Source organism: Phalacrocorax aristotelis, chromosome Z (genome assembly GCF_949628215.1).
Source record: "Phalacrocorax aristotelis chromosome Z, bGulAri2.1, whole genome shotgun sequence".
Lineage (NCBI taxonomy): Eukaryota > Metazoa > Chordata > Aves > Suliformes > Phalacrocoracidae > Phalacrocorax > Phalacrocorax aristotelis.
The window spans coordinates 37,117,879-37,145,760 of NC_134311.1; the positions used below are offsets into that span (position 1 = coordinate 37,117,879).

Below are 27,882 nucleotides of genomic sequence, written 5' to 3' on the forward strand. Positions count from 1 at the left end.
CTATCATGCTGTCCTCACCACCTGTTAGCAAAGTCACAGGCAGAAACAAGAAGCTGCTACTCTCTCCGTGGCCTGACAGTAGACGGGATAGCACAATGTCTGCCAGTGTGCTTCTGCTGGGCTCAGCTCCAAGTTCTGGAGGGAAAAGCTCTTTGGTGACAGCAATAGGTACCCCACCCCTGCCTATAGCTGTCACTCTATAGCTATACCTTCAAGAGGTTTAAATCTAGTCAATTGAGAATTTACTGCAAATATTACAGTTATACAGACATAAACAAATTGAATGCAGCTGTTTCTTCTCAGAAAGCACTGGAAACACCTCTGTTACTTCAGAGCGGTTTTTTTCGGGAACTTAAAGAATATGCATTTATACATATGCACTGTTGTATCAACACAGATCAACTGGTCAAGCAAAAATAGAAATTAAGCTTCAATAGACAAACAACATATCTAATCTGGCACTACCAGACAGCACAATAACACCAGGATCTGTTCGAAATCAGAGGCCTGTTTCTCAGATACTCTAAGAAAAAAGTAAACAGCAGTAGGTAGAGACCACTGGTTTAGACTGGCTGTAACGATGGAATAGCTTGAACTTACAAGGATGCGCCCAGTGTAGTTTTTAAGAAAAAGAAGTTGCTTAGTCCATAAATAGAATTTGTTGAATCCTACCTTCTCTGCCAATAGCTCTTTTCAGAAAATTATGAGAAGCTAAGAGTTTACACAGACTGTAGACCAATAGTAAGCTTCATTTTACCCTTTTCTCCTTCCTTATGGTAAAGGCAGATAGGTTTTTTTTTAAATCAGGCATCTTCATGCCACTACAGTAAAATGGTATTCCAACTGCTCTGGAAAAGTGAGTGAGTAAAAGCAGTTCTCTCTGCACTGTTTAAACACGCCTCTAGCCTATCAAATTGTTGCAGAGGAAATATGATAATCCAAACTTAAGTCATGGGATTCAGAAAGAGGAATTAATCTGTAAATCTGTTTGTTCCAAGACATAACTTGCACATACTGCTTTTACATATATATTATGTAATATTAGTATGTAATGTTTAGCATGACAAACACATCATGCACAATCAAAATCAGAAAAGCAGCAGTGGCTCTAAAGATTTTACCTTATTATGCTACCGAATGCAGTGGGGAAGAGAAAAATTGCCCCAAACACCTCAAAATCATGTTCTACAGTTACTTAGAAATAACTTAGTGTTCTCTCCAAACTAACGAACTTGTCTCTGATATGCTGCATTTTATCTGGAGCACTGTACTGTAAGTAAACTACAGTGGTGCTTCAGCTAGCACTGAGAAGTGCAAAATATTCTAAAATTACGCTAAAATTAAAGGGAAAATGAACTTTTATAAATATGCATGCAGCATCATACCATGAATGAGACAGATTATGAAATGAATATGAATTCACTGTTTGATTTCAACATTTGAAACTAGACTTAGAAATCAAATTTATTATCATCTGGTAATACCAAAGCACATAGTAACCTCCTTTGTTAAGCAGAGACGTAATTTATGCAATATGGTGGAAAGAGCAGGCAGTCATGACAAACCAGATGCCTGGCACCCAGCAAGAAAACGGACTGGCCTTTAAATTGGAAGGAATGAAACCAGCTATTTCCTTCATGATACCACAGACAAAGGAAATCCTACAACCTCCCAGAAAACAGAAGTGGTGTTTTGTTCACAAACCACAATCTCCAAGCAAATTTTTCATATTTTCAAAACCACACATCTCAATTTCCCCAAAATCCATCATAGACCAAATTCCCTCACAGGAAAAGGAAACACACAGCACCCTTCTCTCCTCAGCAGTCTACTTGTCCTTCTGATCTTCCTAAGTGCAAAACATTCTTACCTGTGTTCCTCCACCAATTTCAACAATTTAACTCTCAGTCTGTTTCATGAGGACCCTACTAGTCCCAAAGAAAATCTCCAACAGCCACAAAGTGTTGGGAAGCATTCATGTGTGCAGAAAAAAATTCATATGACAACACTCAGACTGCAATGTATCATATATCAGCCCTTGGAAAAATTAAAAAAAATTTTTCAAATTTCCAGTCAAATATAATGTTCCACAACCCAATAGGTGCTAATTTTTATAGGACAAGATATAACATTTTGACATTACCTTGAAAAATTCTGTAGTTCCACAGTCCAGCTTTCCTCAAAAAACCCCCCCAACCTTTCCTTAGTAACCACGATCAGAAGAAATCTATGTCAGAAAGTCAATCACTGAAATGTAAAATAAGACAGCAAAATCTCCTTTTAACCCCATTAAAGATTTAGGGTTTGATGGTAGTATTAACAGAGTTTGGAAAGTGTGAGGTTTTTTAATTATTATTTTTCTTCTAAAAATTAAATAATGTTGCAAATATTTGGATGGAACAGATGGAAGGAGACTTCAGATGAAATTGTTTTGAATGGGCAACTAATATAGTTCAATATATATTAGAAGTCCTAAATAAATTGTTACTTTACCCATACAGGTATGAAAATCTGCTTGCACCTTTCAAAGAATGTTCTTTCCTGTGAGGAATATTTCTAAAAAATCTTTAAAATAAACTATACATGTTAATCCACTTTTGAAGAGAAGAATTATATTTTTTACTTTAAATGCAGTGGAACAGACACAAAGCATACAGAATTCTGTTCTTCACTCCTTCCTTCATACATCAATGAATAAACATAAAGATACAGAATAATTTGGAGATGACCACACATAAGAGGAATCTGCCCTGTATGCAACACAAAAACCTTAAAAATTTAGCAGTGGCAGAGAAAGTGCAAAAGCTAGCGAAGAATTTTTTCACGTTTGGTATAAAAGAATTATAATAAACATCCCTTATTTTATTAGCTTTATCAGTACATTCACTGCAAAAGTCTCAGAACAGGGATAAGCCAAAGCATTAATATCACTACTGCCCTGTATCCCCCTAATGCATCCTATGGTGTTCCCTCTCCTTTCAACGTGTTTTTCACTGTTACTTAATTCATGTTCTTATGTATACCATTGAACATTTCCAAGATGAGCTTGTGGACATCGATCTCATGACAGAAGTTCTATCAAGTCAGTTCTATCCAAACAGTCTTCTCTACTTCTGCTTACATGTCAAGGAGAAAAACAATGCAAATTAGAAGAGTTTCCTATGCCTCCTGAAAGAGAACTGATCTACTGCAAAAGAGACCAAACAAGACTAGTTAAAACCTAGAATAAGCAGATGATAACGATTAGTTGAACATAAAGTTTTTTGGAATACCTGCTTTGACATTTGAGCATTAATAATAACAATAGACAGCAGCCCTACATTTTTAAGTCAAGTACCCTCTGCAATAAACAGAAAGGGATCAAAACATCAAGAAATCCACACCATTGCTGGAGGGATTTTCCAGATATATTGTCACTGTGAAGCTTAATATCACCCACCATTAAGAATTGTATGTATGCATCCCGTTCAGATGTCAAAAGTCTAAAACTTATATGATCAAGACAGTGGTTTCTAGGCAGATAATAAATAAAGAACAAGTTTGAAATAGGTCGAAACACACCTGAAGAATTATATATAAAGGAGCAGACCCTTGCTATCATTCCCACTGCAATCAACAGGCATAGGACTATGCTCAAAGTAGTCACCATAATAGCAACAATGGATTTTGCCATGGCTTAAGATAACAAAGCTAAGGATAGCAAGATGAAACAAGCTCATTTGAAACCATGCAATTAACAGAAATGAAGCATCTCACTGACACTTCATAAGAATTAGTGTCAGCATGGGTGTCTATGTTCTCAAGTGCCTAATGAGTAAATACTAAGTAATTTCCCTGACCGTCGGAGTGAGGGGAAAGAGAATCCTTTTGTACCATGGTATCTGGGTGCATCACCAACACTTTCCTGCCTTTTTTTAAAGCAATAAAAACTGCTATATTAAAACAAGAATAAAAGGTTGCCAGTGCATAACAACTGTGTCAAGGGGCAGCACAGGACTTTCTAACCACATTTCACATTAATACTCAAACTGAATCTGCTAGAAAGCTTAGCATCTGCAGCAGGGTTAAGACCTTTTTCTTTTTAAATCCCAACTTTATGTCAAAAGGGCTAAAACGTCTAATTATCTGAAGTTTTCTTCTCTTTTCCAGAAGAGGCAGGCCTTTACACATTTTGCAGATCACCTGTAATTCCTCCTTTAGCTACATTACAAGCATCAGGTGGAGTCAGAATTAATACACATGACCACAAACAAGCTCTTTACCCTCAGTAAGATCCTTAACTACCAGCTGCTTCCTTCACACTCTTAGTAACATTGTCACTGCAGTGTAATTCTGCTATATTAACAAGAAGGAACTAATCCAAGACATTGGTAAACTCTGGAGGTGTCTGTGTTTGTGTTTACAACTGAGAACACAAGGCTCTTAGGAGACAGACCGAAATCTTGTATTTCCTTATGGAGCCTTAAACCACACCTCAGAAAGAGGACAAGTTTCCTCTCCAATCAACTTTCATTTACCAGTCAAAATCCTCTCAGGAAGATTAGGTGGTATTCTACTCCAGAACTAAACATACTATTTAAGTATATACACACAGGAGCAGACACAGAGTTGGGTCAAGAACTAGCAACATAAAGTTTCTGGAGGGCTATAATGCTCCCCCATGTACATCTTCTATATATGATGTCTGCATCAATGAGTCATGTATGTATGAAAAATCTGGATTTAGGCATAAAATAGCCCAGTAAAGAAAACCTACTAATCTATAATGCTGATTTATTCAGAGTACACAAAACACACTTTTCTTCAACGAATTCCATACTGTACTATTTTTAAGCTGAAACTTTCCAAAGGCACACGTCTTCCTTCCCATGTAAAGATCAGGTAGTGATGTGCAGAAAAGTTGAATTAAGCTACTACCCAAATAATGCAGCCCACTACTCAATGTCAAGAATCACTCAGCTTACCAACTCCCAAACTTTATCAGCTTTGTTTATTTGCTCAGAAGGATTTTCCTTCAATTAACAAACAAAACAAAACAAAAAACCCAATAAATATATAAAGAAATGGTTATTCAGTTAATGCAGACATCTGCAGGCAAGTCCTGAACATGTACACTGGACTGGTAAAATGGAAAAATTACAGCAGCCTTAGAATTGAAAAGCAGGAAGAATTTAGATTATAAGTATGTTACTGTCCAGCCTCTCATTTTCCTGTCCACTGAAGTGCTGTAGCTTTATTTGATAATTTGACATGGTTAGAATGAAATTTAAGCTGGTCATATAACCAAAGCAGAAACAGCAATACAAATGTGCTGTAAATGCGGGAAACATAAACAAAGCTGCCAACAGACTGTTGCTCCCTAGAGGTACTAGAGGCTTCCTCAGAGGTGCGATGCTTGTGTTGTGCAGGGGCAAGATTCTGATCAGACACAAAACAGTTCAACAGCTTTGGGTCCCTCCCAGTTCTAAAGCATAACCTGCATACAAATCAGGAAAAGGTAACTTCAACGACAGCTGAAAATGAGAAAAAAGTAAAGGAGGAAATGCAACACAGAAGGCAAACAGTTGCAAGAATCATGGTATTTTTCTGCATTGACTGTTCTGAGCCCTTCCAGGGATCCCCATACAGAGAAATGAAAGCAAGTTATGTTCATACTTTATATCTATTTGAGATAATGCTTAAAGCCAAGTTCAGTTCTTTGGATGTATGCATATGACTCTTTGTTATTTCAATGGGAGACAGACATACATGTACCTCAGACAAGAATTTTATTCTAATATTCAAATGTATAAAACATGTCAACACATAAAGCTTTGGGCAAGTTTATAATTGAAGTTTTTAAAAAAATAACAATTGACTGGGAATGACTGACAGCAGGCCTCCCATGCCCATACAAGAAGACTATTCACCTCCCGAACTGAAACAGGAAGGTCTAAATTCAGCTAAATAAAGAAGATGTGCTCGTTGACCAATAATCCTTACCACAAATTAGTTATTTGGTAAAAACATGCCTCTTACAAAAAAAGCTGTATCCAACAATGATTCCATAGAATCAGCAGAATCTAATAAATCAGTAGATGATGAGACTTCTTGAAAGAGGGCAAGCATTTTTTCTCTACAGTGGAATCAGTTAAAGCACCATTTTTTTCCTTTCTTCCTATGAGCATTACCTCTAGCTGAAACTCAGCCAACTCCTCCTTATGTAAGCATATGAATCAAACAAACATTGGGAAAGCAGAGCCTGCACCATCTGGGTATGATGACAGGGAGGTGGGTATCTTCAGCATACTGATGGCACGGAAGCACAGACCATCTCAAAGACTCCCGCACTGGCCCCGCGTAAGCATTACACAAAGAAACTGCCGGAAGAGGTCTTTGCAAAACACAGTACAAAACAGACCCCAGGAATAATGAGCACACAACCACCTCATTCTTTGGGATCTCTTATATATGTGCAACTACTGCACAGAGCTTCATCAGAGGCTTCTGGAGCAGCACACTGCTCTCTGCAATTAGTACCATGGAAAGAAAACTCCAAAACATCTTTATTTGCAAGTTCCTTGTCCAATGAATGCTCCAGGTCACGTTCAATTTAAACATCATGTGGTAGGAAACAATTAGGTGCTGGCCTTTGCCAGAGCTGCTTCACTGTGCCTTTCTGACTTAGGTACACAAAATAAGAGAGCAGATATTTTTACCTAAGTTATGAAAACCGACAACTTAACCATAAAAAACTGGCCTATTTGTAAACAAGAATACATGGCACTCCTCAATCGACTGGAAAGTTCTAATGAGCCTGTCAGATCTGTATCTCCCGTGTTACTTTCTCCTAGCCATAAATGGCAACAGAATAATCACAGTTCACAGGTAGCAACTCTGTCAGCAAATCCGGGAACAAGGAAAGGAAATTATCTTGAGGGTCCTTGCCTTTCTATGGCATTATTGCAGAACTGTAACAGCAGCCTGGATTAGCACAATTCTTTCTATCTGAACACTAGCTAATTCTTCCTATGAATTATGCACTTGGGGAAAGGCAGATGGGTTTTAAAATGCTATACCACACATATAACATAACTTTACAGTTTCCTAATCACTGTGGAAAGAGTTAGAGAGAATCATAAACCAAACAAAAAAAAAGTTTCCAGGAGCACAATCACTTCAATTTTAAGTAACATGAATGCATTTGTATACTATTCATGTTTACAGTTTTTGCAAACTCAGTTTATTTAAAAGTACTGCACAAAGTAAGGAGGACTAGTTATTTGTAATTTGCAACTAGATTTACTTCAGATGCGTAGAAGAGACAAAACCAGAAGCCACAGAATGCTGGCTAAACACCTCAGCAAAAGCGAGAACTGAGAGGCACTAAAGAATGGAAGGCATGCGCTGCCCTCCGTGCATTTAGTGCAGGGCACAAAGAAAACCTAGGTGTGTATAAGGTACCGATTCTTTTGTCTAGGAAAAGCTGTACCAAGCTCAGATACACATGTGCAAATAAACCCCAAAGTGGAACATGTATATTGACGGTCACTCACAGGAGGCACTCCATGTAACCTATTTCAAACCTGTATGGCCTCGGACCTGAACCCTACAAAGGCAGATACTACCATAACAAAGCATGGATGTTACCACCTCCTTTTGAGTCCCTCGCCTAGGAATCCAAAGACACCTGACTGTTGCTGTGGCAGAAGTATTGAGACACACAGTTTTCATAGTGTCTAGGAGATCCTAAGGTTATTTACAGGCCACGGCAGCATAGATACCGTAGTCATCCAGAGCAAACACCTTAAGTAACTCCTGTACTGTCAGAATAGTACTTAATCAACACAGGTGAAAAGCCTGGGGTGCTAGGAAGTAACTGCAACAGCAAAAATTGCTAGTTTAATCTCATGACAGGAACTCGCTCACAAGATGAAAAATCTCAGTTCTACCCCTGATACCAAACACAAAAAACACAAGTAAATGATCTCATCCACACTTTTTCTTGACTCATTCAGACATGAGAATGTCAGGAGGTAAACATATCAGATTGGAATTTAGCCACCTGATTTCTTCAGCTAGGTTATCAGTAATAAAATCTCACACCTATTAACAACAGCAGATAATTTGGACCACAATAACTATATGTAGAAAAATATTTTAAAAATTATATCAAACCAAACAACAATGAAAAATCTCTTTCTTTTAGAATTTTAACTTATTCCAAATGTCCAGCTACCAGAAGCACTGATACCTTTGGAGGAAGAAAGTGATCAACTAGTTTAGCCCCATCTTAAAAACACACTGCACACATAATGTACTCTTCTTCACTGTACATGCAGTATTAGCAGTAACTATACTGATAGTACATAAGAAAAGATACATACAAGTAGACACATTGCATATTCCAAAACATAAACTCATTTTCAACCAACGTAAAAAGGCATAAAATTGACTAGAAATCATAGGGCAAAGTACCATACACATGTGGAAGAGAGAATGCTAAAATGATGTGATGAAGTGGCTAGCTATGATTTACAATACATCTCACATTTTCAGTCAAGTTCAGTAACAGAAAAAGAAAAGATCAGTGTGATAATAGTTTATAAACAGGAAGGATTTATTCTTTTATCAATTTGGAATGGTAGAAGCAAAATCTAATAAGAAGGAAAAGGAACAAACTGGCAGGCTAAAAAAAAAGCCTTAATGTAATAACAGCCTTTTTTTAATGTGATATTGTACCATTACATTCACAACAAGATTACAACACAACAATATTACATTCAGATCTGGATAATTTGTGCTTGACTACATCTGGCTATGTAAAATATTTAAAGGTAGAGGGCAAGCTTTCTAGCACAAATATCCATCAACTAAGCTGGTTTAATTCAAGGTTTGATTTTAGTTTATTTTTTACCCGAAGGAAAGTTAAATTTATAAACTGATTGGGTATGATTACAGACTAATCTCTTTCATTTTTTTAAGTGCCAAGATCAACATCTTAAGAATGCCTTGCATTTTCAGACATACTATAGTAGATTAAAATATCTAAAACTACGTGTATATTTTTAGCCATTCCACCCATGTCTCTCTATTTAGGTATTTCTCTGGCTCCTATAAACTTAGTATCTAAGCACTGATCCATATGTTATGTAGTTAAAAACAAATGAGTATGCTTTCCAGATATGAAAGCATACCTCCTACTGACGTCAATAGGAACCCTGTGAAGAAAATCTTATGCCTGAACACTGTCCAGAAATCTTTAATAACAACAACACAAAAACTAGGTAAATCTCAGACAAATGGTTATCCTTCCTTCTCTGAGTGAGTATACAATGCCCATTAACATCAATAAGATTTATGCAGGTGTTTCAAAAGAGCAGGATATATTATATAAAAACAAAGTTTTTAAGGCCAGTTATGGTTATGAAATTTCCTAGCTAGCTACAACGCACGGGCGGTGATCTGAGGAGGGCCGAGCACTTTCTGAAAAACAGTGAGAGAATGTTGACCTTTTCATAAGACTGAGGAGTTATGGCAACTCTGAGAAAGCCTGTGGGAGCAAGGATAATAATGGCTAAAAGTAAGTAGAGAGAGAATAGTCAGTGCATCATGCAAATGTTCTGACTTCTAGAGATGCCAGTAGTTCTCTTTACTACAATGCAGGTGTAAGATTTTTGTGGCATCTTTGGTGTGTACAATGTCTATTTCACTTAAAATTAATCTATGTTAAAATTCATTCTAATTGGCAGTAAATCGCATAGAAGAAAACGAGAAGTGGACCGCTCCTAATCTTTTGGCTTGCACATTTTTTAATGTCCTGCTATCGTGATAATGTGATTTATGTGTGACATTAATTGTAAGTAGAAAGAAAATGTAAGGATGGAAGTTTGATATCTTTATCTGGATCATTTCACAGAACTGACAGCTCTGCTATTTTCTGCTTTCAAAGTGGTTATTATTGGAAAGGTATTTCTGTTTTGACACATTCAGCATCCTTGTTGAGCAATAAGCTACACTGTTTAGAATATGGGTTTATATAGGAGTTCAAACATCTTTCCATTTTAGAACAAATTATGACAAAATCCCACAAGCTCATAAACAAATGCAGCTGTCAAAAAATAAGAAAAAACTCCCTTCTTTCCCTTTACAAAGGATCATATTTAAGACAATGTAAGACTGAAGAGAAAGACACAAGGAAAAAACAGTTCACTTTGAGATGGAGAAAAATATTAATAATTCTTGCTTTACCCTCCTTAAACACCACATTAACCAGCAATTTAGAATGCAAATATAACAAACAGAGTATTTCAGTCTTGTTAAGCAGATGTTAATTAAAAGTCCTTATGCCATGAGATGCCAGATGTTTTTAAGCATAAAGTATTTATTTGCTGAATTCTGTTTAAAAATAGCACCCATACTCTGTCTCTAGTGTCAAACAACTGAAAAACACCTCAGAAAAGAGAAATCTCAGTTTTGTGTAAAGTAGAATGTTATCACTGCTGTTAATCACTGGGGAAGTTCTCTGTACATTTCTATCCTCCTTTCTACAAAATGTTGCCACCACCTTCCCAGATTTTAATTGAACACACAACGACTTTTCATTAAAAGAGTAATTCTAAGGTGTCCAGAATGACCTACACATGCTTGCACAGTGCAGTTTCACACCAAATATGCTATGTATTCAGTAGCTTATACCTGCTGCTGATTTACTGCATACATAATGCCTCGGGGGTATGTGTATAAAAACAAAAATGCAGTACAGAGTTACCTGAGGACACTTCTTATTGATTTAGTTTTATTAACTTATGTTGTGCAACTAAATAATAAAAACAACAATTTATCATTAAAGTAACCTTCTAGAGTTCTTGTTATACTACTGAGTTACCTATGAAATTATTGGTGGCTATTTTATGCTCTGCTACACAAGGAGTAAGATTTGTATCAATGTGTCCTAATAGCTTGGATTAGCTTTTGCAGCACTTCCCAAGTGAATATTAATGAAGCACTAAAAAGACGATGCTATCAGAATGAAAATACTATGTCACTGGAGAACACCACTAATGAAATACACATAATTTTCAATTTATTTTTGCTGGAATAGTAATTAAGGTACAGTGCAAATACTTGCACTGGTAAAACGTGCTTTTTATCATAGCTTTGATAACTAAAGAAAAAGTATGTGTAGACTGTAGAATATAAAAACTCTTACTTCTGTTAAGCTTTAAAGCAACACTAATGAAGAAATGTAAACCATAAAATAAAAACAGACTGCTATAGGAGTCATCAACTCAGAATCTTTTAACAGTCTTTATACGTTTGAATAAATAATTCCTGAAAATACACTCTGTACATAAACAAAAGCTCATGACTGAACAGAATCTGTTTCATTAACACAAACGCAGAACAACATGAAGTTTTGGAAAATCATCTTCAAGCCTTACAATCTAAATAAACCATATGTGTGGGCAGGACTAATTCTGTTCTCTTGCATAATTTGGGACTACCTTGACTAGATTTCAGCTGAGGTAATCTACTAACAACAATGTAACTAGAAGCAAAATTATACTCTGCACAGTTTCATAGATCACACTACATTAAGCCATGTGACTACCATGTGCGGCACACTGTTTCTGCTTTGATCCTTCCTCCAGGGGAAAAGCAGAAGCAAAGATGTGTCCTGTTTAGAATGGGTTTGGCGGGGGGTAGGTGGGGTGGCCAGGGGAACCCAGGGGACCCAGAGGACATAAGGAGACATAAGGACTTCATGTCATGGCAACTGATCCAGAGCCTAACATCTGGACAGAAATATTGTGGTGCCAGACTGTTGGGCAGTGAGTGAAACCTACTTCGTTTCAGGCTTTATTTTAGGTAAAATCAACTTTCCCACCTGTAAGATCTCCCCATGGGTATTTGCTGCATTGTTACTATGTACAATAGTATAGTTAAACACCGTTCCACATAGTTTGTATGCAAACTACTTAGTGCAGTTTGATAGAGTTTATTGATGCAGGGAGATAATGGCTATGCCCACATTAATATTTTTGTTTGGACCAACAGTATATTTTTAAAGCAAATCCTCCAGTCATTCACACTTAGATTTCCAAACTGGTTCAGCTCTTGGGGAGATTTTGGTGCAGGCAACCTGTATTATTTCTAGAGGATGCCAGACAGGATTCTCTGTTCCAGTTGTGGACCATTTCACCCCAACAGGAACATAAGGGTGTGAAAAAATAAGCACTCCTCTGAACAGATTCAATCCTTAGGAATGGATATTTAGCTCAGGGCACCAGAATAATAAAGTACCAAAGTACATCTCTCCAGCTGTACAGACTCTAGATGTAGGTGTCTCCATACCGACCACTTCAACCTGTTCATCCACTATAATGGCATTATATTACTAGTTAACAAAGTCAATGCCATTAACAGTGTGGGGTTTTTAAGACTACTTTTTGTCTCATTTTTATTTTGCTTAATTTCCTCTTTCAGGCAGAAATACAAAGACACATGCAGAAGCATTTGTAAAGTTATTGATTTGTATCTCTAAGCATGCTGATCTCTAAACTAGAAATTAGCTCAGCACTGTGGCACTGTAAACTTTTTTATTACATTTAGCTTTTGAGTCTGATTTCAATGCAAAACAGGGACATAAGGTAATTATTAGCTAATATCTGGTCTGACTTAAGCAAACCAATTTTGTTAGCTCAGCTAAACTTCTCAGGCTTACAGGCCTCCGTGACAAAATACCTGTGACCTAAGTGTCCTGACTTCAGCTGGGATAGAGTTAAATTTCTTTGTAGTAGCTAGTATGGGGCTGTGTTTTGGATTTTTGCTGGAAACAGCAGTGATAATGTGGAGATGTTTTAGTTGTTGCTGAGCAGCAGTTACACTGGCCAAGGACTTTTTCAGCTCCCCGTGCTCTGCTGGGTGCACAAGAAGCTGCGAGGGGAGGGGGCACAGCCAGGACAGCTGACCCCAACTGACCAGAGGGATACCCCATACCATATGACATCATGCTCAGTATATAAAGCTGGGGGAAGAAGGACGAAGGGGGAGACACTTCAAGTGGTGGCGTTTGTCTTCCCAAGTAACTGTTATGCACGATGGAGCCCTGTGTTCCTGGAGACGGCTGAACATCTGCCTGCCCATGGGAAGTGGTGAATGAATTCCTTGTTTTGCTTTGCTTCTGTGCGCAGCTTTTGCTTTACCTATTACACTGTCTTTATCGCAAACCATGAGTTACCTCACTTTTACTCTTCCAATTCTCTCCCCCACCCCACCAGGGGGGAGTGAGCGAGCGGCTGCGTGGTGCCTGGTTGCTGACTGGGGCTAAACCACGACACTAAGTCAGCATCCATGGAGTTCATTTCAAGCAAAAGGTCCAAGGCACTACTAACTACATCCCTTCCCAGCTTGTTACAGGCAAAAAAATCAAATGAGACGGCCAGCCAATCCCCTCAACACACACACTCCAAAAATAACAGTGAAGGATCATAAGACCTTTCCACAGCTGCTGGACCCAGTGCTTCCTATAGTATTTACCAAAATATATACTTTGCCGAAAATGTAAAGCAGTTCTGCCATCTATCAGACCTTGTAAAGAACCAGAATTTTTCATCTAAAAATGCAAAACTTCCTTGCGGAGGGTGTGGTAAACCACCTGAATGCTTACCTCCAAATGTTTTTGCCCAAACCAAAGACGTGGAAGGCTATTTACTTTTAAAAAGAGAAACATTATATGGTACTACAGTGGTGTGTAATGCAGCTGGAAGTGGCATACAGTGGAAGGAAGCCAGAAGGAAAGAAGAAATTATGTTCCTTGGCAAAACGGGTGCACAGCTGCCAGCGTCTGATGGTGGCAGTGTTGAAAAATGAGTTCTGCATTCTCAGCCAAACAGCAGCAGCAGCTTATTGAAGGTCATAATCGCAGCTCAGCAGTGGATTCAGCAGCAAGTTTAACTAATCAGCATTTAAACATCAGTACAGTAACGCTGGCCAAGCAGACTGGATTAACTATTCTAAAAGCACGGAACGTATGACAGAAGAAAATTACGCTTTTTGATGCATGCTGGAATCTCCCAAAGATTATGGTCCAAACTCAGAGTTGCGAAGGCCCCCTAGACCAGCTTGCATCCCATTGCTGGTGAAGGTAGGGGAAAACCTCAGACCTCGCATAGCAAGGGAATGTCAGAGCTTTGCTTAGAAAACTAACAATGAATCATGAGACACTAAAGAAAGTTTTGGCTATTCCCTCTAATCAAAAGTACCTGAAATCTGACCTAGAGCCTTGTGAAGCCGCAAGCTGCCGGACGTGGGGACTGAGCAGAGAGAGAAACTGACTAACAAAATGTCAAAGTGAAAAGGATCACTCTAAGGTGAAATAAGCTGCTGAACACTATGAATTTCATAAAACTGTCCTTCAGGAATGAAGTTTCCCAACTGGGAGAATGTTATGACAGCAAAGAAATAAGAAGAATAGCAAATACAGGAAGTATAGGATCCAAGCCATTAAGCAGAGGAAGAATTAGCTGAATGGTCACGATCAAAGCTAGTACTGAATTACAACATATATAAGGAAAAGAGACTTAACTATACAATAGCACAGAGTTAGAGGGAGTGAATGTTATGAAAGTGAAAAACCAGACTTGCAGCAGCTGAACAAAGTGGGAAAAAATATCCCAAGCACCACTGCTATTAAAAAAGACACCTTGAGGTAACTTTTCAAAGAGGACAAGGATAAATAAGACTGAAGGCTAAACTGAGGTCTAAGAAGATAAAGTTACCTTTATTAGCGGCAGTGTCCATATAATGAAGTACTTGCAGAAACTTTCAAAATTAAAAAAAAAAACCAAACCATAAATAAAACCCTGTGACAAGAAAGGCATTCCTGCCTCCCGATTCATATAAAGCCAGAGCTTTTACCACCAGATTTTGTTTATGTAAGAATTTACTAGAGAAATTGCATATTTTGGGGAACGGAAACTAGCCATAAAGCACTATAAAACCATGAGAACCAAATCCTCACTGCAAAGGTGTTTGGTGGCAAAAACCTCATCTAACCTATGTCCAACCACTTAGTACTCAATGATAAAAAAAAAAGAGTATGATTTTAACAACGATCTTACAAGTTCTGTTGGTGGCCATTGAAGAGGAATTATTTTTAATGACCAATAAGTGATTCCACTAATTACAGATGGCTGTTATAAGTTGGTTTTCTTTCCTGCCAGAGAATGTGTCAGTATGAATACTAGTGTTACAAACATGCCAAAATATATATTTGAGAAGGCTTGTGGAGAAATGTGGAAGGAACACGTGGTTACAAGAAAAATTATTCATTGCAGAGAAAGACCTAATCTTCATCACTTCGTAGTCTATGTTCTAAATGTTCTGTCTGGATTATTTTGAGCTTATGCTATTTTTTAATTTCTCTTTCTTCCTAAGCTTTCTGGAAGGTAAAAAAGATCTTGAATCTCTGCCCCAGAGTAAATAATTCACTATTTGTGTATTTCAAAAGGTCTAAAAGCCCCTGTGTGTTGCTCACTTTAAATTACCTGACACTCACACTTCTGGAAAAAGACCAAAACCAGCCGAAAGAGTTCAACTCACAGACTAGGAGACACATGAATCTTAACATGGAGTTCTCTTTCTGTTTGTAAACATTCTGTCGTCCTTCCAATTGCTTCACAATCAAGTGAGACTTAAATTTCCTCATATCAGAGCTTCTATTTTGAATTTCACTTTGGAGAAGGAAAAGGAACAACATGAAAAACAGGCTTTTTAGCAGCAGGTCATAGGAAATCCATTCAAACAAGCCCTTCTAGGAGAAGTGACAACAAACATCAAATCAGTGCAAAAATACATATGAAGACTTTGAAAGCCTTTTTTTCACATTTTTGGGCAGGTTTTTTGTTTTGTTCTTAATTAAAATAACTTTTGGGGCAGTTTATTTAAACAGACCCACAGAAAAGGACACAAACTATTACTAATAACAGTAATAAAAGATTCCAACAAATAGCAAAAGCATTTAACATTGGGATCCCTGCAATGGGCTCTGAACATGCTCATCTCCCTTGTCCACCATCTACTTTTGCCACTTCAGTGTGCCAAAAGGACTCTCACATCCCTAAACAGCAATCCTATCACGCAAACATTTCCCAATAAAGCCCAAAAGAGGCCTTCAACAGGGTACTAACCCCACCTTGAAGTCTACAGAAATTATACATTTACACAATGAAAAACAACCTAAGCTTGAAGTTTGGCAAGTTTCAGAAAATAAGTATTGCTGTCGTCTTTACTTTTTAAAGACCAAAAGGAAAAGCACTCCACAGGAATTGTTTGACAGGGCTATGTGGTCCCTGCCCTAATTAGGTACTTTTGGAAGACTTACTCTGTTACTGTGGCTTCTGGTCACTACAGAAAAATGAAATAATAACAGAAATAATAGTCACAAAGTGGTATTGCAGCAAGTTAATAAATTCATTATGTTTATCCTTCACCAGTGTCAAATATACAATCTAAGATTCCAGAAAGGAATTTGCTGTTTTTCACTAAACCGTGCAAAACACCTACTGATCTGGTCGTGTTTAGCATATCCTCACTAGCCTCAACATTTTCTGTTCCCTCACAGGTTCCTATGTCATTATCCATTTCTATTTATTTTCCTTCATGTTATCACTGCTCAGCTAATCCTCTATCTGTTCTTCCTCACAACGTGTTTATCTATTTCACTACTATGCCTATGCCTTTCTCCATACTCCCTCCTGGCAATTTCTACACCGCTACAGCTGAAAACGAGAGAAAGTTGGCAATTTGGCCTTTGCCAAATCATTAAATAAAATGCACTCGGAACACAGTTTTTATGCACAGAACTGCCTGGCAGAAGGCATGTCAGCATAGACGCACATGGCTACTGTGAGTACTGGAGGCAGCCTGCACTTGTTAGGATTGACATCACATGCCAAGTCTCCCTGCTTCTCAGCCAGAAAGCAGTGAGGCACACTTAGCATAACATACACTGCAATCAAGATAAGGAGAAGCAGAGAAAGAATAATCTCCATCTTTTTTTTTCTCCCCAGTATTTTTTTCCCCATGTGTAAGAAACAATGCTACAAATTACTAGCCTTGCAGTAGAAATGGGCAGGCAATCTCAACGCAGCCTTTCACTCCCCACCCGTCTCCAAGAATGCCTGTAGCTGACAGATCTAGCAGAAAACTCCATCTCTGTTCCCCGTTTTCATTTGATAGACAAAAAAGGCTCCAGGAAAAGATGTTTAATTGCTGTGTTCACAGAAAGTGACTTTGTGCACAACTGACTAGTGTCTCAACAAAGACTAAACCTGTCTAAAGCATAGACAAATGAGTGAAATTCTTCCTCCTTCAGAGTCCCAAAAGTTTTAGATAAATTAGATGAGAAAGCCATCATCAGAATCTGCTTTTTCTGTACCAAGCTCTAAACTCTTAGGCAAGTCATCCTGATTTGCACACGAGCTCTGATTTTCAATAATATCACAATATACTTTATAATAATTAGGAACAGCATTTAATGCCTCACCTTCATTAACAGCAAAAAGGCCCAAATTTTTACAAGAGTACCTACCTTTACATTTTTTAGTATTTGGCTGTAAAATTTTAAGTTTCATAAACAAATTATGGTCTCATGCACATGGGACATACCCACACAGAACTCATGATTTACACCAGCATTATGGGGACCGTAACATTCATTGTAGTATATGCAAAATAAGAAAAATCATCAGCTGCATATATGACCTGATTGCTGAAGTTGTAATTGTATGGGGAAAAGCAAATTGCCTCCTTGGACACATTATTTGGAGAACTGAATCAAAAATACCAGCACAAATTTAAAACAGATTAAATCATAAACCACATATCATGGATATGGTTTTTGGGGTTTGTTTTTTTTTTGAGAGAGAGATTGAAAGAGGCAGAAGGAAAGACATTAAAGCCATTTTTCTTGTCTAAGACTATACTGCTGGTTCAGTCTGAGCTCAGCTTGCATCATCCGAAAGATAAAGAGACTTGGAAAAATAGTCATCATAGACACCTTTACACCTAGCCAACAATGAAATGTCCCATATCAGAATTCTACTGCACCTAAAATGATTCTCAGTGGAAGAGTAAACCAAAAAAGTTAAGAAATACTTCTCTTTATTCACCAGTCCAACCAGTAAAATCAATGTTAAGACGAGAAAAAACCAGCACCACTTCACCTAGAAAAAAACCAACCACCACCTCCATTCACAATGGCTGACACACACGCTTTCTTGAACTAACCATGCTGCAGGAGGACCTTGCTGGCACCAAATAAGGCATTTCCAAAAGCTTAACCACCTTCTGAAACAATTTCTAAGTAAGTGAACAAGTCTATTGCCATACTCCAAAAACATTCCATATATGATGACACCACAGGCAGTAAGACTAATATTAGAATCCTCTGTCAGAATTTTAGGTGCTCTGTCACTAAAGATCCCATCCCTTACCACCAGTTTCAGTAGCTTTCATTATTTTTAATGTACTGAAACTTCTACATGTGAAATTTTAATTTTCCAGTATTAGAGGTAATAATGAAAATGCTTACAGTGTTTTTTAAAATCAGAGAGTAAAAAAAGGAAGCACTATACATTATTCAAATTAAAGACTGATTTTTGTTAGTACTAGCAGCACAGAGGTTTGGAGTATGTATTTCAAACTTGGCAAACTTGGCAAACAGCTAGTACTTAACACTACAAACAAGAAAAGGTTGGAAAGGCTGATGCAATGTTAGAACACTGGGTTTGAGTCCAAATGACATCGACTCAGTTCCTTACTTAACCTTAGCTTGGGATGGGAGAGGAAAAGGGAATTAGGAAATTGTATATTTCTTCAAAAGATTCTCCTGTAACATCTACAGACATCAATTAGCTACCCATAATATAAGAATACATTCCTACTACCCCCTAGGATTTTCTGAAAACTAAGCATTTTAATTCTTGAAAGGCTCTCGAAGTACTGTGGCAACATGTACATGTCACACAAGTAACATGGAGTGCAGAGGTGTCATTTGTCACTGAACATAAATCCCAAAGCAGTCCCGCAGGTAACAGCAATGAAGGCTTGGAATCTCAGAAAGAAGCCGAGCTTGATGGGACCTCTTTTCATCACCTCCTGGGATGGTGATGCCACAAGACTGAAACAAATTAAGAAGCCTCATCAGAGATACCTGTGATGCAATACTGTGAACTCAGCTTCTACACTTTTGTGTCCATAAAGAGTCAGCAATATTACAACTGACAGGCAAGGAAGTAATGACTGACAGATTGATATAATACATATATATTGATGTAATAAATATATATACACAAACATTTATATACACTTATATACATATACATACATAAAATATATATGATTTTGTCATACATCTCATAGATATTATCATATATCAGATCAGGTTGGAGATCATCTCATATATGGATCTGGATGGGTCCTGGTGAGTGTCTGTTGAGGACCTGTGAGTGGTCCAGCACAGACTGCTGATAGTACCAGGCAGTATGGCTGAAATTTGCTTTCAACTCAAAATTTAGTTTCAGAGCATGGAATTTACATTGATGTAGAGCCCTTTCAATCCACCTTAAGCTGCAGTAGTTGCTCCCACAGTTTTAGCAGACTACTACATTGTTTTCTGCTTTATGCTGTTGCTAGTGGAAGGAAAATAATATACACTCTTGCACAGATGTTACATTGAGATATCACACTAAAGCAAAAGGACACATCATCTGAACTGTGCTGGTTATACAAGCCATTTGAGTAATCTCCCTTTAGGGATTAAGTATAAAAGCAGCTATTGCTGTGGCACTGTAAGAAGGATGGTGGAAAAAGCTGAAATCAATTTTTACTCTTCATAGCTTCAAATGCTATTTCATCAACCTGTCAGATTGTGAAATGCAAGCCTAACGGGAAAAAAATTCAAAAGTAACTTGTGTATGTTGGGTTTAAGTGTGTATTAAAGCATATAATTCTTTGCACATTCAAGCATTTAAAAAAAAATAGAAGGCCATGCTTTTCAGATGGCTGGGTGCTCAGCCATTGGAAGAAAAAAAAAAACCAAAACCATATTTAAACTATGCAGATGTTCCACAAATTAAAGAAACAAGGCTTCCCCTACCACAGTCTCATGCCTTAGACTTAAAATATGTGGTTGCCAGAACATCAAGTGCCTTTTGTTTTTATGTCATAAGCCATAGTGCAAAACCATGTGGCAGTTAGGTGATGGAAGGAGGGAAATAGTCAATAATAACAAAAAAGTTATTTGCAGCAGGTAACTTCTACATCCTACTTTGCCACAGTCAAAGTGAAAAACCTTTTATTCTCTCTTTTCTCAGTGTGCTGCAGCAGTCAAACGTAACTGACATCAGTGAAGATGCCAATATAAAACCAGATAGTATCTGGCTTAAGAAGCTACCTTATACAAAACTTGAACTGTTTCTTAAAATAAAGCAAGCCATTTACTTTTCCAGTGCCATGCAAAGCACATGAAAGCCTATTTGCCAAGTTAAAATTCAAGAACTCACTACTTTTTAAGTATTTATTTTCAAGAAACTGAAGAGGAAAAAAAGAGGTATTGAAGGTAAGAAATCTCTTTGATTGATTAATCTTTTAAATATCATTCTGAAGGGCAAAAAGGACATACTCTTATTTCTGATATTTGTTTAATAATATTTCTCTGACTGTAGCAATTTTATAAAATAATGAAAAACAAATTTTGCTTTCCATCAAGAAATGAACTTGTTTTATTCTCTTTGCAGGTTTACATTTAAAAGAACATCTGTTAAGAGTTAATAGACCAACACGGCAGCTCAACACATTAGTAAAGAAATATATTGTGCCCGAAGTACTCAAAATCCTATTTTGATCCAAAAATGACAAGTGGATGAAGGACTGTAATTGCAGTGCTAGCAAATGATACATCAGGCTCTAGCTAAGTGTCAGAAAATGTTCTTAACGTCTAAATATCACTAAGCTTGTACGCATGTGTTGTACAGCCACACACTCTGAATTACTGCTATCACAGATAAGACTCCAATTGGGATGAATTTTGAACAGCTTTATTTTCTTGAAATAGTATAGCAGTGCTTCAGCAAAAGTAAAAATTACTAAATTGCTACCCATCAGCAGATTAATATTAGTTTCATTAAAATTCTAATTAAATTCTATAGCACTAAAAACTGAACCCAAATTCCTACGACAGTGACGAATTTGAGGAAGGAAAGACTAAAGCGAAATATAATAAGCTAAATGTTTAGATCACTGGAAGACAGATCCAAGATATCTTTGAATTAAAAACTGACTGTAGGTTATAGCCCATATAGGCTACAGTAAACTTTGCATATTATGTCATCCACAATTGACCACCTTTCTGGTATTAACAACAAAACCAACATTTTAAATAGATACCCAACTTCTTCCACTCTTTCAGAAAATGTCCCCAACTACTATTACATTTTCCCCTCTCCAATCATCAAGGGAAATCTATGGAGTCCCTTTGCTAAACATAGATATACTTAATTATTATTTAGAGCAGTATTGCAGGGTGTGTGAGACTAGCAAATGTGCCAAATTTCTACCAGAACAGCCTCTATTCAAAAGGAAGACCATGTAAATCAAAGCGAATCTCTAGATTTATAACTCTCTATGGTAGCCTTCGTACCATAGGCAACAGGGATTTCATAGGTAATTCCCACAATACTAAAATAAACAAGGTTTACTTATTTGTGTGTGATTTACAAAGTACATAATTTTCCAAATGAAAAAATGTCAACTGGAAAAACTGCCTCTGGAAAAAAAGCTGATAATATGCATCTTTTCTTGAAGAACTCAGCATAGGTGGTCATCACCTATACAGAAAACAGAATGGAACAGAATAACAGAACCTAGGATTTAAAGCATGTTTTACGCTTAATCCTGCTTTAGCACTTTGTTTCATCAATGAATGGATTTCATAGTATTTTCACCCAAATATCCTGCTTGATTCTCCATCTTAGCATGAGAAGGACAAAGAGGACAGATACTATTTCATCCTAGGTAGACTCCACTATGGATTTCAAGCTCCAAATTCAACTTAAAAATAACCACTGGATGTATACCAAAACACTACTACATGCAAATATTTCCAGGAAAGCTAAGCTCAATAGCTTTTTTTTCTTCTTTAAATTCAAATCACATTAAAGTCACTTGCATCATTAAGTCAAATTTCACATATGTTTAATCAAGTCATGACCCTGCCAACAAATACACTAAGTAAAGATGCAGGTACAGCTTTTGAATGAAAAGAAAAGGACTTTTGTATGTAAATCTGAGGGCATGCAAAACCATTTGCAGGGTCAGCAACTGAAATCTGAGGCAATTTACAGTCCCTCATATAAAAATAATCAAAAGGAAAAACACCACACACATAAGCAAACAAGTATTCAAGATTCAAGTTAAGATTCTCCACCAAATAATGAATAAAAAAAAAAAGTTGGAAAAAGAATCAAGCTTGCTTTCTCCAGACATCATACTTTTTACTCTTCAATTTAATTTTTGTACTTTGTTATTTCTCTCTGGATAACCAACTAATGATATGTAAAAAATTGAGAGAGTTCATGTTTAAGGATTACTCTTGCAAGTATTTTGTCAAATTAACACAATTGAAAATGTTGTGCAAAAAAGTTTATAACAATGTATATATTCACAAAAGCCTTCTACAGCTGAGGCAGTCAATCACAGTTCAGGAAGACTGAACAATACTGAAGACTCACATTTATGTTTGACGCTTGGATGTTTTCCAATAGTCCTGGCTGATTTTACTGTAGCCTTATCAGTTGTTGTTGGAAAACTGCAGACATGCAGATTGGATAAATGGTGTCTACAGATGCACACATCAAGGAAGCTGCTTGGGCTTTTTTTCTTTCCCACTTTCTTTTTTTTTCCTTCTCCTTTTTCAATTAAAAAAGTTAACCACCTTAGTGACATGGCCCGGAAAGACTCAAGAGTTCTGCTGATATACCATGTTTTAAAGAAAGAGATATTCTTTCCTCTTAAAATACCAAAGACCATTTACCTGAGAGGACAAGAGTGACTAAGATCTTTATAAATAGGAACTGAAAGTTGGGTTGCCAAATCGATATTTAGCCAGCTATATAAGTTGACCTGATTTACCAATATGCCAAGCATCCTCTATGTTTCTGTCATCATGCACCATTTGGTTTTCAAGGACATCCAGCATATTTGAAAATCAGGCTACTAATTTCAGATCCTAAATAGGATTCAAATAACCTAAGACGGGGATCGTGCTTAGAAAACGTCAGTGTCTTGCTCAGAGTTCTTTGGTTCTACTTACTTGCTAGCTCTGCTGGGCAAAATTGCTGTAAGAACAGCTAACTAGGTAAGATCAGAAGTCCATCTATCCCATTATTCTGTTTTCAGCAGTTACTAGTCCTAAGTATTTAAGGAAAAACTAAGAGCATGGTACATACCAAAGGACACTTTTCTCATCATACTCTTCTAGGTCCCAGCAACAAGTGATGTGACTAGTCAAGTTACTGACACATAGTGCTTGGCTCAGAATTGTAAAACTAGAATCTTAATACAAAGCTAGTACATCTTAAGTACATTAATTCAAACAGAAAAAGCAGTAATCTTATGTAAACTATGCATGATGGAAACAAAAACTTTGAAGACCGTTTTTTCAAAAAAAGTACTTCAACTCAATGCAAACAAAGGCTTACAGCCCCCAGGGGAGTAAAATAAGTATCAGCACATTTGCTGTGAAGAAGTCAAAAGATGGTAAGCAGTTTCTAACATCATAGAAACACAAGATATTGGTGTGACTGTGGAAGGCCCTTGATGGTTATCATGGAAATAATTACTTCCATGGGGGGAAAAAAAGTAAAATTCTATTGCAATTAAACACTGCAGCAGAAGTCAAGGTCTCAAGCACAGGCTCAGATGGCACAAAATGTTAGGCTTTGTATTCAAAATAATGTTTTTCCTCAGGGAATGAAAAAGAACCAGGAATTCGGAGTCTCGTCAGCTTTTGCCAAACAGAAAGGAAATTGAGTTGCAGGTGAGTGGGAAGAGATTTTGAAACACTACATTTTCAAATGTGATCAACAAAACTGGACTGGGAACGAACTGATGTGAAGAGCATGAACAACCAGGGCACACAGACTCTGTTTTTTATCTGAGGTCTTTCAGCCAGCTTTGTTCACGTGAGTAACTACTGGTTCACATGAGAGCATTTGCAGCCATGAATTAACAAGGCTATTTAAATGCCAATGGGGTTGACAGTTCCTCGGGGAGCAGCATGTCATAATCAACAGCACCAAAATATGGTGCTGCTTTTAACCTCTTAGCACTCCTAGCACATGAATGATGCAAACCTTTCAGTGTAGTGTGAGGTCAGGGATCTCTTCTCTGAACAATCTAACTAGGAGCTCTAGAGTCTTTGCAGTCTGACACATTCCCCTAATCCTTTCCTCCAATTCACTCCCTTCTGCTAGTGAGAGAACTTAAAATCAGATAATTAAGTGCTACTAGGTGTTCACGACACCCTCAAAATTCTACAGAAAGCACTGAATCTCTGGCTTTTAACCTATTTAAATTTGCTCCACAATGCGTTATTAATTTATGTACAGTTTAACATAATATCACCAAAGACATGTAGGCCACATTCTTCTTTTATCAGTATAAATTTGAGAGAAGCTATACTGAATCACTTAAACTAAAATAGTGTAAAACCAAAAGAGAGTGCAAAATTAAATCCTCCAGCTTCAAGGATCTGCAGGAAGCAAGAGGGGATGATTGCAATTATTATAAACAGTCAGGATCCCGTTTCCATACAGAAGTCTATAGCAAATTAAAAAAACACAGGAAAAGATGTACAGAAAACACAAGTAAAATGAATATACTTTCAACCAGAGTTTCTTTCAAAAAGTCAGACTTCAAGACGAATGCAGCTGACCCACAGTAGTGGCTACTAGAATGGAGAGCTTAAAAAGACTAATTAGGTCACTCTATGCAAGAGCTATCATCATTTCATAGCAGTCTAAAATGTTGGGAAAACATCCCCCTTAAGTATTTTGAGATATAAAAAACACAGTAAGTATCAGCAAATGAGGAACAGACCAAGAAAAGTGCCAAATGCTGTAAAGCCCTGATACTTCAGATAATGACTAAAATTTATGACTGCCTCCTCCCCTGGCAGACAGGAGTACAATTGGAATTCTCAGAACAACACCCCCTTTGTTCTGGCATGCTGAGTTATGTTTATACTGCTACAGATAGACTAGAAGATAAAAAAATAAATACTATAGCACCCTTTTAACCCAAGATAATTGCTAACTTTTTTTTTTTTTGAATGTGGGTTTGGACATTGTTTTGCACATAGCTTATACTGAACTGAAATGATTTAGGTAATTATCCTTGCATGCACAGGAATTAACCATTTAAGTAGCTTGCTATATAGACAGAAGCCTCTATTTGAAAAAAATCACAGAAAACAAGAACAAGCAAGCTATTATGAGTCACTTAATTTCCTTTGCTGTCCAAATACAGCTTGATATTTAAACACCTTAAATTATTCCCTTATTTCAATTTTGAAAATTTGAATGTACTTGGCTTGATGAACAGTTGGATGAGAAGCATCAGGAAGTATGCATGCTCTTTCTTTCATCCCTTACTTTCATTCAATGATATGGATCACTTGGAACTGACAGTGGTTAGAAGCAGCATAGGGAAATAAAAGCATAGGCTTTTCTCATCTCCCTCACAAAGAAAGTACAATTACAATATTCTGAACACACAATCTGGACTCAGATAACCACAGATGGTTTTGCAACAGAATACGCTGCAGGCATCTTTTGCTTATGAATTCTGGGAAAGGTACATGCAGGGGAAACTCTGACAACTTCCCAAACAGCAGTAGCATATCAACAACTGAATCTTGAAGATTTCTCCTACTGTGTGCTGTCACTTTGGCATCTCTCGCCCTTTTCTCTTTCATTTTGTACTGTTTGTATGTGTTGTCCTTCATGGTTCCACTGGTCATTGTTCTTAGCACACAGCCAAGTAAAATGGCCAGTTTCTTCCTCAATTACAGTGATGATCCACAAGGCACTGTGTCAGCCTTTTTGTACCACGTGTTTGAAGTCACAGGAAATTGCTAGGCATCTCTACGGATTTCATATGGCTTCAAGAACATGGTACACAACATCACACCTCTAAATCAAACCACTATGCAAAGCATCAGAGAATATAGTCTGTGGCAGGTGCCCAAAGCAACTGGGACTCATGTAGATTTCCTGATGCTTTCATTTAGGAGTTCATTTAGAGAAGAGCTATGATTGGAAACTCAGTAGTACAACTTATCTACAAAGCGATGAAGCTTATATGACAGAGGAGGGTCACTGAATGCTTAAGTTTTAAATTTTATAGATCTTCATTTTTAAAAGTAAACATACTAAAAACTATACAATATTATTACATGCCAGCATAATTCTCTACTTTTATCCCTAAGGAAGACTGCAAGAGGAAAGCTGTATAAAAAAAATCTAGGTAAATAAGAAACAAAATATGTAGTATAAAACAAATGTTTCCTTATTTGATTAATTACTCAGTTTGTAAGAATAAATAAACTTCTGGTTCATCTAAGTACTTGGACTGACGATTTGTGCAATTTGTTGAAGTTTCTTCAGATATCAAACCTACCTGACAACTGCCCCAAGAGCTCCAATATGCAACACCAACAGCCTGAGAATATACCTTTCCTTTCAGTCCTCATCTTTCTATACAGACCCTTGCCTTTAATTTTTCCCTTGGATGTTTTGTCCATCTGCCTAAATGAATTCACTCTACTGCTGGCACTAGGCAAATAGTGAATGAAAACAGGGCTTCATTCTCTGCTATTAACAAACACTATCTCTTTATGAACTTTAAGATATATATTTTTAAGAAAACTAAAAAACAAATGGGGAATTTCAATTGCTAGGCATTGCCTTACAACTAATACAGCTAAAATTCTTTAGTCACTGAATGACTGGACATTATACTGTAAACTCGAAAATATTTAATTAAGCTTTTTATTCTCCAAAATTCCATGAAAATTTGATAATATAATCCTTACAATTTGCCCTGCTCAGCTTCCAAAGACCAGTGTTTGACTAGAAACTCATAAATCACAAAAGGCTTATGAATAAACTCTAGATCTGGATTTTAATATGCTCTTGTTCTGTCAAGACATAATGGTAAAATCAATGCCAAAAGAAAGCATGACGAAGTGATAGCAACATGAAGTATTTAAATCAACAGAGCCAATGAAAGAATTTCATTTTGGCAAATGAGGAAATTCCAACCCACGTGTCTAATAAGCTTGTATTTTCCTTCCCTTGGCCCTAGTAAAACTAAAATCAACGATCATAGCACAAAGGATGCAAACCAACGTAGCTACATGAAGCCAGAACTAGAGTTTTAAGCTTGGTTTACAAAAACTAGCACACCAACTGTATATTGATAAGCCATTTGACACTGCTAACTAGCTGATAAAAAGGAGTTTACAAAATACAGGAGATGAGAAGTTTCTTTACCTAGCCATTCCCAGGCTGGAAAAGTTGGAAGGAACTATCAAAACATCAAGCCTGGAAAAGGGGTGGGTACCCAGTGTGGTGTAAGCAGCTGAGAGGCACCGAGGAATTAGCTGAAGCAAATGTTCTTTGCAGCACTCCATAAGGCACCAGGGAGCAAAGACTCTATAAGGAATGACTGCCTGCAACCTCGCAGCAGGATTTCGGAAACGGCAGGGATATTCCACATGACTACAGAGTTCTTCATGCCATCTGACAAAAACAATAACAAAAAACAAAACAAAAG

At 37.2% G+C, this 27,882-nt stretch overlaps 1 protein-coding gene across 19 annotated transcripts in view; it reads right to left on the reverse strand.

Annotated features, from left to right (window-relative positions):
• AOPEP (aminopeptidase O (putative)) overlaps window positions 1–27,882 on the reverse strand; it is a 199,535-nt gene that overhangs the window by 128,066 nt on the left and 43,587 nt on the right. For 18 of the 19 annotated variants that reach the window (XR_012658117.1, XR_012658119.1, XR_012658118.1 and 15 more), the window contains one exon: window positions 27,600–27,848. The exons of the other annotated variant lie outside the window; for it this stretch is intronic. Coding sequence is in view for 14 of the 18 variants with exons in the window: in XM_075079809.1 (XP_074935910.1) it covers window positions 27,600–27,848 (249 nt within the window). In the remaining 4 variants the exon portion in view is untranslated. The remainder of the gene's footprint in view (window positions 1–27,599; window positions 27,849–27,882) is intronic. 19 annotated transcript variants of the gene reach the window in all.